This window comes from Thunnus maccoyii, chromosome 24 (assembly GCF_910596095.1).
Source record: "Thunnus maccoyii chromosome 24, fThuMac1.1, whole genome shotgun sequence".
NCBI lineage: Eukaryota > Metazoa > Chordata > Actinopteri > Scombriformes > Scombridae > Thunnus > Thunnus maccoyii.
The window spans coordinates 10,770,733-10,785,906 of NC_056556.1; the positions used below are offsets into that span (position 1 = coordinate 10,770,733).

The 15,174-nt window shown below is 41.6% G+C and overlaps 1 protein-coding gene across 1 annotated transcript; it reads left to right on the forward strand.

The window, feature by feature from the left end:
• Window positions 1-833: 833 nt before the first annotated feature.
• Window positions 834-14,755, forward strand: kpnb3 (karyopherin (importin) beta 3). The gene is made up of 26 exons (XM_042404997.1): window positions 834-1,009; window positions 3,669-3,749; window positions 4,556-4,748; window positions 4,973-5,075; window positions 5,164-5,260; window positions 5,345-5,449; window positions 6,379-6,501; window positions 6,760-6,880; window positions 6,999-7,086; window positions 7,493-7,599; window positions 7,939-8,063; window positions 8,296-8,385; window positions 8,523-8,696; window positions 8,780-8,998; window positions 9,197-9,280; window positions 9,371-9,503; window positions 10,253-10,374; window positions 10,542-10,638; window positions 10,939-11,111; window positions 11,558-11,669; window positions 11,903-11,958; window positions 12,109-12,231; window positions 12,497-12,716; window positions 12,835-13,063; window positions 13,183-13,324; window positions 13,649-14,755. The coding sequence occupies exons 1-26, from the start codon at window positions 932-934 to the stop codon at window positions 13,733-13,735; spliced, it is 3,282 nt and encodes a 1,093-aa protein (XP_042260931.1). The 5' UTR covers window positions 834-931; the 3' UTR covers window positions 13,736-14,755.
• Window positions 14,756-15,174: the final 419 nt, after the last annotated feature.

A 15,174-nucleotide genomic window follows, 5' to 3' on the forward strand; every position in this document is an offset into this window, starting at 1 on the left:
AAAAAAGAATAAATTAATTAATTAATTAATTAAGGCAATTCTGTGTGTTTTCTAAAATGTAATTTTAATAATCAATTGTACAAATACTCTTTTTCTTTTGAAGAGATTTTAGAGAATTAAAAAAATATGTGAAATCATGAAGGAACAGAGAAAATAATGCTAATTTCTTTGAGGATGAAAAAAAACTTACCTATTATAATCATCACATTAACAATAAAATCAATTTTTGAGTCTTTATATTCAAAATATAAGGGGAGACATTTTTATATGTTTGCTCCTAGCATTGATGTAATTTTTTTCTCTATTTTATTTTATCTGTGATTTATTATTATTAATATTATTTTATATTTTGTATCCCTCTTGTCGATTTTATTTGTCTTTGTTTTGTCTTTTTAATCTATTTTATGTATTTTTTAATCTAACTTTTATTTAACTCTATTATTATTATTATTATTATTATTATTATTGTTATTATTATTATTATTATTATTATTGCTTTTAAATCTAGTTTATTGTATTTCATCTTTTTTGTCTTTTTAATCTATTTTATCTCATTTTTTTAATCCAGCTTTTATTTCGCTCTATTTTACTACTATTATTGTTATTATAGCTTTATTACATTCTCATCATTTTCATTTTCATTATTATTAACTGAATAATTTCCCGCGCTTCAATTATTCACTATGAGCTAATAGGAACAACGCATTCACTTTCCTGTGCCGATTCCATCCAATAGGCGCTGAGAATCGGTGTGAGCCAATAGGGTGTGTTTGCGAGAGGTCTCCTGGCCAATCAACGGCCAGTAGAGTTGATGAATTACGCCAATGGGCCGTTAGCAGCGTTGTGTGACCGACACTGGGTCTGCCGGCCCGGGCTCAACTCGCCGCTTCTCCACCCGGCTGGTCCTTTTTTTTGGCTCTCACTCACTGCAATGGCGGAACAGCAGCAGTTCTACCTCTTGCTGGGTAACCTGATGAGCCCTGACAACAACATCAGGAAACAAGCAGAGGTAAGAGAGAGTGAAACGGAGATGTTTTCACTGGTGACAAGTTCACCCGAATCTAGAAAACACCGCTAACCGAAAGCTAACCGTCAAGCTCTGTAGCCCACGTGCGCTGTGAAGCCGACGCCGAGTACTAGTCAGCTAACGCTAACTACCTTCGCCGTGTTGCGTAGTTATGTGGACATAATATACATCCTAAAGATACGAACACAGCCGTGACACTGTGTGGTTGTTCGTTTGTTTGTGTCACGCTTAGTCCGGTTTGATTCAAAGTGAAATGTCCCGTTTGTTGGGCAAACGAATACTAATTTCTGCTCAGCTGACAGTGAAGCTAGTCATCTAGCTAGAGTGCAGGAAGTAGCATGAAGCTACGTGGCTAGTTTCATTAGCCAGCCTGCTTAAAGATTAATAAACATATGAAGTCTGACATTATAAACTTAAATGTATGTCACGTATGTACACTGCTGAGCAACAAGACAACGCTGGGTAGCGTTAAAGAAGGAGTTATTAAGCCAGTTCATTCAGAGGGCGAGATGGATTAGCAGTGGCCTTCATTCGTTTTCAGTGAAAGTGTTTTAAACACAACGTGCTCTTGCCTTCCTTTTTTGGTTTAATGTCACTCATGAGGCTATTTATCTCATTTTCAGCCACGTCATGTCGAAAGCTCGTCTCGGTATCATCCCTTCTCTCTGGATTAGTTTCTCCCAGAGGATTTGTTTCGGCTGAGTCTAGCTGGCCTATTCACTTTTTCCCACCCACCACGATTAGCCGCTTGTCGCGGTCAAAGCATTGTTACCGGTTTCCCTCTTCAGCACCCGACTTTTGGATGAGGTGGTTGAATCTTATCACACTCCCCCTCTCACTAGCAGTCAGCGTTTTTCTTTATAAAACACAGACTGTCTGCCGCGATGCTAAGCTCACTGGAATTCATCCTTTTATAGAAACCCTCCCCTTTCTATCTTACACACATAATAGGAATTGATCCATCCGCAAAGAACTGTTAAACCCATATATTAACAGCTAAAGACAACAGCTACTAAACATTTGTAGGTATCCAGATCCCTAGTTTATGCTATTAAAGACATGGTGGGATGGACGGCAAGCCATGAAGTACAGCATTGCAACAGTCTTGAGGTTGTGCAGTGTCTGAGGATGAACTGGTTGCATGCATAAGTTGTGTAATCCATTGACAGAGCTTTTTCGTAGCCCTGGGTACATTTATTACAGCCCAGTATAGTAGTTGAAGATGACACTTTGTCCATAGAATACTATGGATTACTTAATGTTTAGTAAAAGCTTGAATGTTAGTCGATGTGAAGTAAATGACAATACTCGGCCACAAAAAAGCAGATTATGGTCATAAATCATGTTATGGCAAGAGTTTCCCATTGTTTATTTGCACTGTAATAGTACATTTAGTTGATATGGCCATGCAGCCAGTTTCTAATCAAATGCGGGTGGTCAATAATCAGATTTCTCCCCCACCACACTGCTGCCACTTTGATACTCCTCCCTGCCCTGACATCTTTGTCATGCAAATGTGCATGCTTAAAAACAACCAAGAAAACTATTTAAAGGGGTTTTATGGCCACATGATCATGTTTGTCCAGCAGAAATGTGGCTGTTAACAGGGTTTCTCTTAATCTCTTCACTTTGACGAAAGAAACACAATTATTGTATACCGCAAGCGCCACTTGCACATGGGCATTGGTGATATTTTCCTCAGAGCACACATCCAAGGTTTCAGTCCATCCCCATAGAGCATCATGTGCATTTGTGTTTCTCATGTGGCTTTAATGAACCAGCTTTAGAACAGTGTGGAGATCAAAACAAATAGGCGGCACACGATGTGCATCAGAACAGTCGTCTTTGTTTATGTTAAATTTCCCCATCAGTGACATGCTTCTTGTCTTTCTATATTTTAAAACCGATCTGATAAGTGTCTGAATGTGAATGTAGAAACATTTTTATCAGATTCTAACTTGGGTGATGATTATTCAACACTTCAGATACTTCACAAAAAGCCTTCCAGTGGCCTGTGGAAAGCTTTAAAGTAAAGTAGCCTCAGGGTGTTGACAGTATCGGTACATTAACACAACAAAGGCCACCATTTCAGCTCTGATATCAATGCAAAGCAGACTGGATCAGGAAAAACTGCTAGATTTAAAGAGTATAGGAGTGAAACTAAACCCCAAACAAGTGACTTTATATGACAGATCTTATCTTACTTTGTCCTAATAATAAATGAAATTACAAGTTCAGCTTTGTTATGTCCTGATTATTCTTTCACCACTGAAAAGACTTTATATCCTTAAAGATAAACAGATTTGCAGTAGTCTTTTGAAAGTTAACTTATAACTTGATTGCTTACAGACAAGCAATAAACATGCAGTTAACAAAATGCGCTTATGAATAGCCAAACCCATTTTTGATTCATGAAATTCTAAACATTTTGTTTAGCCTTAGCATTTGTTTCAGCAGGAAATGTATCAGTGTAGAATTACAGGCATGTGCAGAATGCCATTTCTTTGACGGTAACAATGTGAATATGATACTTTCTCATTTTCCACGTGGCTTAAGTTGTGCGTCTCTGGTATTTGCATCTGTAAGCATTCACCAAATGGCATGTCTCATTCTTACCACTGTCCATTAATTGTCTTTGCAGGAAGCCTATGACACTATCCCGGGTCAGACAAAGATCACATTCTTGCTGCAGGCCATCAGAGATGCATCTGCTGCAGAGGAGGTTTGTACATTTAACACTGATAAATTTCTTTAGCATGAGACATTTTATCCTTTCAGCCTGAATCAGAGGAAAACCACAAACCTTAAATCTTATCAGCTTTTTGGTTTGGTTGTGGTCAGTCAAGCTCATGGGTAGGGTTTAATGTACTGTATGCATTCTCTTAGGACGGTAGTTAAATCCTGCACTGGAATTATGTTTGAGATTATATAGCACCTGCCAGTCAATCGATAATATCAGTTAAGTGCCTTAAGTATTATCCCTGACACGGATATAAAACATGTTTGTACCAGGAACAGAGAACATTTAGTGTGAAAGCATTGGAAGTGTTGGAAAGTTAGGCAAAGCATGTCCGTAATGGGAATCCTGCCCGCATTACAGCAATATCTTTGCTTTGACAAGGTGCAACATCAATGGCATTTTAAGAATGTAGCCCGGTCATCACATGTGGGCCATCACCACCCTGACACGAAGGCTTGTTGTGAGTCACAGATTTGGCATTTAGTTAGTTATGTTTACTCTGAATCCACCAGCTGCTTGGTCCCTCATGCTTCCTCGCCTTTTCTTTACTTCAGGCTTGATATTTTTAGAGTCTTGAAATGGGAGCAGGCAGAGAGGTGCTTGGCCCGGGGAGAGTGACTCTGCCTTTCTAAGATGCTGCGGGTTTTGTCACTGTGGGTTTTTTTTTTTTTAAAGAGTGACTAAACATTTTAGTTACTCCCACCACATTTGTTAAGTCAAGGACTTTCATGTTGGATCTGTGGTGAAAAGCATGATATAATGTTGAAACCCATGTTTTGTCCTTTCAGGTCAGACAGATGGCAGCAGTGCTTCTGCGACGGCTGCTGTCATCATCCTTCGAGGAGATCTACCCAGGCTTGACCCTGGAGATGCAGACAGCCATCAAAACAGAGCTGCTGACCAGCATCCAACAGGAGACTTCACCTAACATCCGCAAGAAGGTCTGCGACATTGCAGCTGAGCTCTCCCGCAACCTTATCGGTAATGCTCCTTTTAAAGATTTCCTTTACATATTCTGATCTGATTTTTTTGCTGCAGGCAGACTGATTTTTCTTTTCTAAACTACACTTGCATACCTGCCAACATTTGGAGAATTTTCAAGGCTGGGGGACAGGCTTATTTCCTGGGTGACAATTAACTATTGCTATATAACTGAATTGTGACAAAATTCTGACCATTAATAATCTTTGGTGTCTTTAATCTAGATGATGATGGGAATAACCAGTGGCCAGAGGTGCTCAAGTTCCTGTTTGACTCTGTCAACTCTGACAATGTCGGCCTGCGAGAAGCTGCCCTGCACATATTCTGGTGAGCTCCTGCTTTTATTTCAGATCTTTTATTTAGGTGTGTAGGATGAAATACGGTAGCTGATGTGTGTGTCTATGCCTTGTTTTAGGAACTTCCCAGGAATCTTTGGCAACCAGCAGCAGCATTATATGGAGGTTATCAAGCGCATGCTTGTTCAGTGCATGCAGGACCAGGCAAACCCACAGGTAAGATTTTAGGACAGTTGTAGGGCAGTTTATTTCCTCATTTATATGATTGCACATTTAATTTTTTTGAAAATTATCCTTCAGATCCGCACCCTGGCGGCCCGAGCTGCATCATCATTTGTTCTGTCCAATGAAAGCAATACAGCACTGCTGAAGCATTTTGCTGACCTGCTACCGGGCATCCTGCAGGTAAGATAATAAGTCCTCTCTCTATCATGTGAACTGCCTCAGTGCATCAAATCATTTTGTACAGTGCCCTCTACATTAGTTATGGATGCTATCTTAGGGTTCACACAACTATCAGGAACTGGTTGGCCAGAGCAGTGTTTTACATGATGCCTGTATGTAATCCTTTGCTCCACTAATGGCTTTTAAGCAGTCCCATTAATGCAGGCTAAATGTTGTATTACCCATAGAGTTTGATATATATGCATTAGCTAATGCTAGCTTAGATCATACAGTAATAGGACCAGGAGAAAGTGTGTGTGTGTGTGTGTGTGTGTGTGTATATAGGGTGGTTTTGTCTGGGTCTTGTTTTGCCCCATGTTGTGTTCATGACTATATAAACTCAGTATGTCAAAAATAAATAAGGAAACTTATCTGCAAATGGAGGATGGAACTTCAAAGTAACAGCTGTGGTGTTTACTTGCAGCTTGTTTGCTTTTACTGTGAAGCGTAGCGTGTCTTATCATTCCTTGTCAGGCTATGTAGAGATGACAGTGTTTGCACTGAATCCAGAATAAGGAAGTTAATTACTCAATACGAACCCAGAGGAAGAAAAGGGGGGAAAAAAAACAGAACAGTAGCTGTTCTTTCCACCTGTAATTATTAAGTAAGTTAAGTACATGTTTCTCCTCACCAGACAATGAGGCATCAATCTAGGCTATGTTGATATATTGGACAACCTAAATCCTGTAGTTATTCCACGACAGCAATAAATGTTTCAAAACCCTAGCTCTACTAAAACAATGTTTGGTGAGGTTTTGTTTTTTTTTTTCACTGACTCACAGCAGTGGAAGTTAAGGCCTTAGACTGTGGTAAAGTCAGTGTTAGCAGCCAGTCACTGCTGAATGAATGCAATGGCAACATTAACCCCGGCTTCTGTTATTTTTGATCAGGCAGTGAATGAGTCCTGCTACCAGGGAGACGACTCTGTGCTCAAGTCCTTGGTGGAAATTGCAGACACAGCGCCAAAATACCTGAGACCTAACTTGGAGGCCACTCTGCAGCTCTGTCTGAAGGTGAGTTGGAACACCTTGTTGCAGAAATATCACTTTACTGCTCGATACACAAATGAAGCCTAAAACTTCACAATGTTTGCACCTCGCAGTCTCATAAGTGTATTAAAAGTTCTTAATATTTTTAAATACAGTTCAGTTAATACAGTCATATTTGCATATAGATCTGTTATTATATTTTAGTATTATAAATTTAATAACCTGTTTTATTGAAAGCTCTATTTGCACCTGTTGACCAACGTGATCATCCTGTCTCCTCAGCTGTGCGCAGACACCAACTTGACTAACATGCAGAGGCAGTTGGCACTGGAGGTCATTGTCACCTTATCCGAGACTGCAGCGGCCATGCTGAGGAAACACACTGCCATTGTGGCTCAGAGTGGTGAGAATTTGGTTCACCATCCATTAACTTGTCTTACTGTTCCTCTACTAACTCATTAAGTTAAAAATAAAAGTAAAATACTCCAGGCAGTTGTAGTATTTATGTGTTGTGTGCTCAGTGCCCCAGATGCTGGCTATGATGGTGGACCTTGAGGAAGACGATGAGTGGGCCATGGCTGATGAGCTGGAGGACGATGACTTTGACAGGTAAAGTGTGGTATATCACCATCACTTCAGAAACAAACATGCTATCCCCACCTTTGATCAACTATCCTGTGAGAATAAGACACCCACCTATTTCACAGATTAGTTCCTTGTAGATCTCCTAATGGTTGACTCTCCTGTACTTTCTTGATCTAAAGCACTACTGCTACTTTTTTTTTTTTTTTTTTTCTGGATAGATTTCTTGAACCTTATACATCACCAGTACTGAAATAGGAGATTAATAAATATTGACATCTAGATTGAGGAGAGAAGCTGAGGGATCAAAACTGCAAATGCACTTTTTTGGGGGGGCGGGGGGGTCTCTTCATTGATGCAAAGTGCTTCTTCAGTATGGTCATACACTGTGTCTATCTGTCATCTGAGAGATTTGTTCCTTGTCACCCATCAGTAATGCTGTGGCTGGGGAAAGTGCTCTGGACAGAATCGCCTGTGGTCTGGGAGGAAAGATCATTTTGCCAATGATCAAACAGCACATCATGCAGATGCTGCAGAACTGTAAGTAAATACATTGCACACTGAATATATTTAAACAGCCTCACACAAATTTGGACTGAAACTATCTCAAGGTTGATATTGGGGATTTGCATCTTGCAGAGATTTGACATTTGCATGAAAAGTCAACCATAACTGTGAATACTGTGATAACGTAGTGCAGACGTAGCTGTATTATCAGGCAGAAACATGTTACCTAAACCAAAAGAAATATTTTTTTGTTTATGAAGCAAGTTTAAAGCTTACGAAGCGCCCAAAACTTAATGTACATAGGGGTTTTTTTGTTGTTTTTAAAAATTGGTCAGTGTGAACATGAGATCAACAGAGTGTGTTTGTTGTTAGCTGACTGGAAGTACCGTCACGCTGGGCTGATGGCTCTGTCGGCCATTGGTGAGGGCTGTCACCAGCAGATGGAGGCCATCCTCAATGAGATCGTCAGCTTCGTCCTCCTCTTCTGCTCCGACCCTGTAAGACACACAACTTCAAACTTGGTTGTTTTATACAAAGATACAGCACATGCCCTATGGTACACTTATTTATAATTACATAGTGACAATAGAGTACAATAGAGGGTTTTTTTGTTTTGTTTGTTCTCTCAAATTCTACTCTTGTCTGGTCAGGAATGTTATAGGACTTGTGTGCGCAGCAGTTGTTATCTTGTATGGTGGTTTTGAGTTTGGTTTCCTTTTCCCTCCTCAGCACCCGAGGGTGCGGTATGCTGCTTGCAATGCTATTGGACAAATGGCCACAGACTTTGCCCCGACCTTCCAAAAGAAGTTTCACGATAAGGTAACTACAATTAAATGTGATCTCTGAAAACTGATATATTTTCTGATGGCTACATGTTCTGTAAATTCTGTTTATTAGATTTTGGGTAAAAGTTTACTATTGTGAACACTCTGACCCTGCATCCTCCTCCCTTCCAGGTGATTTCAGCCCTGCTTCAGACCATGGAGGACCAGAGTAACCCTCGGGTGCAGGCGCACGCTGCCGCCGCCCTCATTAACTTTACAGAGGACTGTCCCAAATCACTGCTCATCCCCTATCTGGACAGTTTGGTGCAGCACCTCCACGTCATCATGGTTGCCAAGCTGCAAGAGGTATAAACAAATATCCATACAAAGGTATAAGTCTCCTTCATGGCTGTCAGGAGTCTTCACTGTTGGTGTTTCTCTCTTCCCAGTTGATCCAGAAGGGCACCAAACTGGTCCTGGAGCAGGTGGTGACGTCCATTGCCTCGGTAGCTGACACAGCTGAGGAGAAGTTTGTGCCATACTACGACTTGTTCATGCCCTCACTGAAACACATCGTAGAAAACGCTGTGCAGAAGGAGCTGCGGCTGCTTCGTGGAAAGACCATAGAGTGCATCAGCCTCATCGGCCTGGCTGTCGGCAAGGAGAAGGTACGTCTGCACAGGATGTCATCAAACTATTCAGAGAGCTTAAATTAAGGTTGGAAGCCTATAAGGGGACTTGTTTCATGCTCACTGTAGTGGATGTTTTGTCCAACCAATATGGGCCAAAAAAAACACATGATCTTGCTTTTTCACATTCACTCACATCAACTATTGTCTTCAAATGTCTCTCTGTCCTTTCTCTAGTTCATGCCGGACGCCTCTGCTGTCATGCAGCTGCTCCTCAAGACCCAGACAGACTTTAATGACCTGGAGGATGATGATCCTCAGGTAAAAAGACTTGAATGTAACTTTGGACCAAACAGTTTTTACGATAGCTCTGTTGCTGCATAAGCCAACCTGTCATGTTTTGTGGTTTAGATCTCGTACATGATCTCAGCCTGGGCCCGGATGTGCAAGATCCTGGGGAAGGAGTTTCAGCAGTACCTGCCTGTGGTGATGGGCCCCCTGATGAAGACGGCCTCCATCAAGCCTGAGGTGGCCCTCCTTGACAGTAAGTAACTCAACAGAGGTTTTCAACAGTCATGGATGTAGCAGCTTACATTTGGCCACATAACTAACCGAGTCTTGGCTGTTTTCTGGTAAATGAAGGTATTTTACCTTGTATACTAGACACAGTTCTATGGAGAAAATGCACCACATTACATTGTTGTAAGGAGACTGGTCTCATTTTGTCCTTGACATCTGTGATGTAATTTCATACTTTTTCTTTTTTTTTTTTTTTTTTAAACAGAAAATGTATTTTTTGTGTGATGCCACGGCCATTTTAAAAGCACTATAGCAGTGGGTTCATTTGGACGAAAATTATTCAAACAGCAGGGAGCTAATGGATGTTCTATGACCACGTTTGAAGCTGATTAAATTTTGGTGGTTAAGTAGTTAATGAGTTAAGAAATTAAACCTGTATCACATTTGAGTCTTTTTATGCATATTATGACTGTGTGAAGACCAGCAGGGTTTCCGCCAGTGTATTGCAAGCCCGGCAGCCCGCTGGGCCTGATTTGACCCCCCGCCAGGCCTAACAACTTTTCTGGCAGAAACTCTGAACAACTTCACTAAAAACACTTGGATGTTTCTACACTTATCGGAACTTAAAGTTTCTTTTTTTTCCAGGGTGTTGCAATTTATCACTTAACATAAAATGATAGTAATAACCATAAGCTCCATTTTACAGTGTAATAGCAGTGGTCGCTGAATGAAAACCAAAATGAAAGATGTGTAAAACTTTTTTGTGTCTTGTAGCCCAGGACATGGAGAACATATCGGAGGATGATGGCTGGGAGTTTGTCAACCTGGGAGACCAGCAGAGTTTTGGCATCAAGACGGCCGGCCTGGAGGAGAAGGCCACTGCCTGCCAGATGCTGGTGAGTAGCCTAGTCCACTATAGCAGAGGAATGATACTGAGACGCACTGTCAGGATCCTACACACTTGAGTTTTAATCATACACATAAAATGGGCAGGGATGTAAAGCCACTGTTTAAATCTAGATGCTGAGGTTGATCTGCTTCTTTTTTTTTTTTTTTCCCCCAGGTGTGTTATGCCAAAGAGCTGAAGGAGGGTTTTGTGGAGTACACGGAGCAGGTGGTGAAGCTGATGGTTCCTCTACTCAAGTTCTACTTCCACGATGATATCCTTCTCATAGACAATGCCTTTTTGAACTTTGATCCATGAATAATGGCTGAAACTGCAAAGCAGCTTTGTCTTGAAATTCCAGTCCAATCAACATCATCATCAACATTTTGGCTGGACTAATGTCCTCTAACATCCAGTATAATAAGTGTGTCCACCAACCAACAAGAGCCAACACAATGACATTTAAACTTTATTGATTTCATTACTTTAAAGCTCTTTTGCTGCCAAAGTTTTAAGCCATGTGAAAGAAAAAGGAGCTAGACGATGGGGTTTGTTGTTTCCTTAACTGTCTCACGTGTGCGGGTGGCAGCAGCTGAGTCCATGCCCCTGCTGCTGGAGTGCGCACGGGTTCGAGGACCAGAGTACCTCACCCAGATGTGGCTCTTCATGTGCGATGCCCTCATCAAGGCCATCGGCACAGAGCCCGACTCGGACGTCCTGTCAGAAATCATGCATTCTTTTGCCAAGGTAACAAACCAAAGCCTTTTTTGTCATTTATTTCCTGGAAGAAAATGTTCCTGCTAAATGTGGCAGAGCACAGGGAACTATGTTAACAATAAAGAGGTAGACTGAGGTTAAGTTATTTTCAGATTATTTAAGGGAGGGATTTAGTTGACTGTCTTTCAGTTTGGGTTAGGGTTAGAAAGAAATAGAAATAGATGTCAAATCAAACGAAAGCTAGAAACCGACAGAGAAACAGTTGATTTGGAAAAACTGCAGAGTAACTAAAGAAATACTGGATGAAGCAGCAATGGATATACTATTAAACTAGTCCCTTCAATAGATTAGATAGATGGACAATATGATTATTAGCATCTCCAGTGTAACAAAATGTCGGAACATATCTAATCTAATGTTAAAGAACCAGGTTTTTTTTATCTGACTGATGTTGGTGTTTTTGTTTCTGTTTATAGTGTATTGAATTGATGGGAGACGGCTGTCTGAACAACGAGCATTTTGAGGAGCTGGGCGGCATCTTGAAAGGGAAGCTGGAGGAACATTTTAAGAATCAGGAGCTCAGACAGGGTGAGGCATCATCACAATCATAGATTATTTTGTTCTAAAATTTTCCCTTTGATAAATACATTTTATACAAATCAAGACTACTCTTCAAAGAAGCCTTGGGGACAGACAAAGAACTCAGCTCACATGATTTCCACGTTATTTATTTCCCTGTGTCAATTACCAACTCAGGAAAAGTATTACAGAAAGACAATGATACTACATAATCCTCACAAGAACACTTCTGTCCTTCACAGCTAAGAGACAGGATGAAGACTATGATGAGCAGGTGGAGGAATCGTTACAAGACGAGGTAAATATTTTCACATCACTCAAGGAGTTAAAGCGGTCATTTTATGCCCAATAAATGCTACATGAAACCCCATCTTGTGGGAATGATAATGTAAGAGTGTGCCAGCTCTCCTAATGTTTTTCCTTTTTTTTTTTTTTTTTTTCTTTTCAGGATGAGAATGATGTGTACATCTTGACCAAAGTGTCAGACATCTTGCACTCAGTTTTCAGTAGTTACAAGGAGAAGGTGCTGCCTTGGTTTGAACAGCTGCTGCAGCTCATTGTCCAGCTAATAGTAAGTACTTTCATGGTTTGTACTCATATATTATATTATTAATTGATTCAGTGACTTGCAGACGGTGCTCACGGTTTTGGTTCAGCAGCAAAATGTACAATTTTCTTTGTATCCTCACTAAAAGTTGAATTGGGGCCAGTATCAAATAAGTGACCACTACTGTAGATGGTGTCAAACAGTTTTGAACATGGCCCACTCTGATCTTCTTTCACATCACACACTGAGTTAAACAGTTACTGACTAAACTGTCTTGCATCTGCTTTAGTGTCCCAACAGGCCGTGGGCTGACAGACAGTGGGGTCTGTGCATCTTTGACGATGTGGTGGAGCACTGCAGCCCCTCGTCTTTCAAATATGCTGAGTATTTCCTGCGGCCGATGTTGCAGTCGCTGTGTGACACAAGCCCCGAGGTTCGGCAGGCGGCCGCCTACGGTGTCGGCGTCATGGCTCAGTATGGAGGAGAGAGCTACCGCCCATTCTGTACAGGTACGGCCTGGTACTGATCCTCGGGAATCATATAATTTAGATGTTGTTGGCAGATTAAAACTTGTAGATGGTAGCTAAATGTAAATGTCTTTGTGTCCGCCCTGTTTTCCTGGTCCAGAGGCCATCCCCCTGCTGGTCAGAGTCATCCAGGCAGCTGACTCGCGCTCCAAGGAGAATGTCAATGCCACAGAGAACTGCATCTCCGCTGTTGGAAAGGTCATGAGGTTCCGACCAGAGTGTGTCAATGTCAATGAGATCCTTCCCCACTGGCTCAGCTGGCTACCGCTCAATGAGGACAAAGAGGAGGCCGTCCACACGTTTGACTTCCTGTGTGACCTGATTGAAAGGTACGACTGCCACCACCTAAAGCCCCTTGTTAACCAGGAAATGTAGAAACAGCTTTCTCCTGTTTATTTCCCTCCTGCTGACTGTTTTTTTTTTTTTTTTTTTTTTTTCCTCTCCACAGCAACAACCCCATCGTCCTCGGACCAGACAACTCCAACCTCCCCAAAATTTTCCTCATCATCGCAGATGGTGTTGCAAATGAATCGGTGAAGAGTGAAGACCCATGCAGCAAACGGCTGGCAAATGTCATCCGTCAAGTACAGGTGAGCCGTCACTCTGCTGCCAAGAAACTACATCTGGTTTTATCACTTTTTCAAAAAAAAAAAAATCACTGACAAATTAATCAGAATGCAACTCACTTATACACACTTAGACAGTGGGAATTTTGCATTTGACAAATTTCTTTTCCATATTTTGACAGTAGTTTGAATTTAGGATAAGCCTGAACAAATTCTTGCACACTAAGTTTTATTGACAGGTGCTTAGGATCAAAAACTCTCCAATGTGTGGGATTTTTAGTGGATATAAATGAATAAAATGTGTGTGACACTGTCCAGAGTTTGACCATTTTGTTGTGTGTCCCCCAGGTGTCAGCAGGATTATGGACACAGTGTGTATCGACACTGAACGAGACGCAGCAGAAAGCCATACAGGACCTACTGAATACTGCCTGAGCCTATAACCCCGGCCACCTCCCCGCTCTTTAAAAAGCCCATGAAGAAAAGTTGAGCCCCTGGATCTCCATACACTCCCTCTTCTTCCTCCTGCTCTGATCTGTAGTGTGTATGGACGCCGGCTTCACCCCCCCCCCCCCCCCCCCAGTCACCACCTCCACCCTACTATTATACAACCTCCGACTACATTCAGCCGACTGGAGGGAGCAGGTTGGATATTTACGACAATGGAGGACATTGGCCATCCACCTCAAAGACTTTCACCCTGTATCCAAGGAAGTCGTCCCTGTCTTAGCGCAGTCACATGTCTTCTATCTGGACGTTTTGTTTCCAACCATTCCCTGATGTGTGCCCAGAGGGACTCCATTCTCCACGTCGCCCAACACAAACTCATTGGACAGTCAGGCTCAGAGGGGCCATAATGGGGGGAAATGGGGACGGGACATTCTAGTGGACTGAGCAGTTGAATGAAATGGAAATGCACACAGGGCGATCACTGCCTGTCTCCTGTGAATCTTTTTTTTTTTTTGTATTTTTATTTTATTTCTTTTCTCGTTCCGTGTTCCCAGTGTTACCTGGGGGGAGACGGCCTCTGTCTGCCACAGCTCAGAGGGTATGTTTCCGAAGTAACGGCATGTTTGTTAAGTGGCTAACTCTAGAAAATATAAATAGTTAGTGAATTTACATCATCGTTGTCTGGGAGAGTTGACATTGAATTTTAGCAGCTTTCCTCATAGCCTTCCAGATAGCTGTTCACAGGACATGAAATGAAGATGTTTGCGGAACGGTTCAGCCCCTTTAGGTAGCAGGGTAAGGGGCTCTCAGAACAGGAGCGCAATAACCTGTAGTTAGTCACAGCCACAAAGCGTGACAAGTTGGAGGAACTTGAAATGTAGAGTATTTGTAAAACGCGTGCTATACCATACTCTCACATGGTTTTGACCCTTTGCAGCCCTGCAGGTATGTGATGGAAGTCCAGAAACTACCAACAATAAAATTCCATTTGAGAATTCTGAAAAATGAGTGTTTTTTTTGTTTTTTGTTTTTATTTATTTATTACAGGAATAGCTGGACATTTTGAGAAATGCGTTTATTGTCTTTCTATGGACGAGGAGATGAAGCCAGCAGGCACTAAGCTTTACTCGTTCCCAGTGTTATGCTAAGCTATCACCCTGATGTGCGAACCATAGATTGTGTATAAAAAAAAAAATGAACGTAGTCATCTATTGGTTTGTGAACTGCCGTTTTGAAGCCTCGACCGTCGCCATGTTTGATTTTTGGAGCCAGAAGTGACCATATTTGAACGAGAGGGTGGCGGGCAGCGCTAGCTGCCAGGTTGGTTAGCACGGTGCATTTACAATCAGTGATAATGCTAATGCTAATTTTCGCTAGCGAGAAACAGGCCTAAAACCGTGAAAACAAAATGTACTCACCGGAAA

What these genes read in the sequence shown, in the direction of transcription:
- kpnb3 (XM_042404997.1), top strand. Translation starts at nt 932, where the DNA reads ATGGCGGAACAGCAGCAGTTCTACCTCTTGCTGGGTAACCTGATGAGC. An exon ending in CATGCAGATGCTGCAGAACT is followed by an intron (nt 7,600 to 7,938) that starts GTAAGTAAATAC and finishes GTTTGTTGTTAG; the next exon opens with CTGACTGGAAGTACCGTCAC. An exon ending in TGGAGGATGATGATCCTCAG is followed by an intron (nt 9,281 to 9,370) that starts GTAAAAAGACTT and finishes TTTGTGGTTTAG; the next exon opens with ATCTCGTACATGATCTCAGC.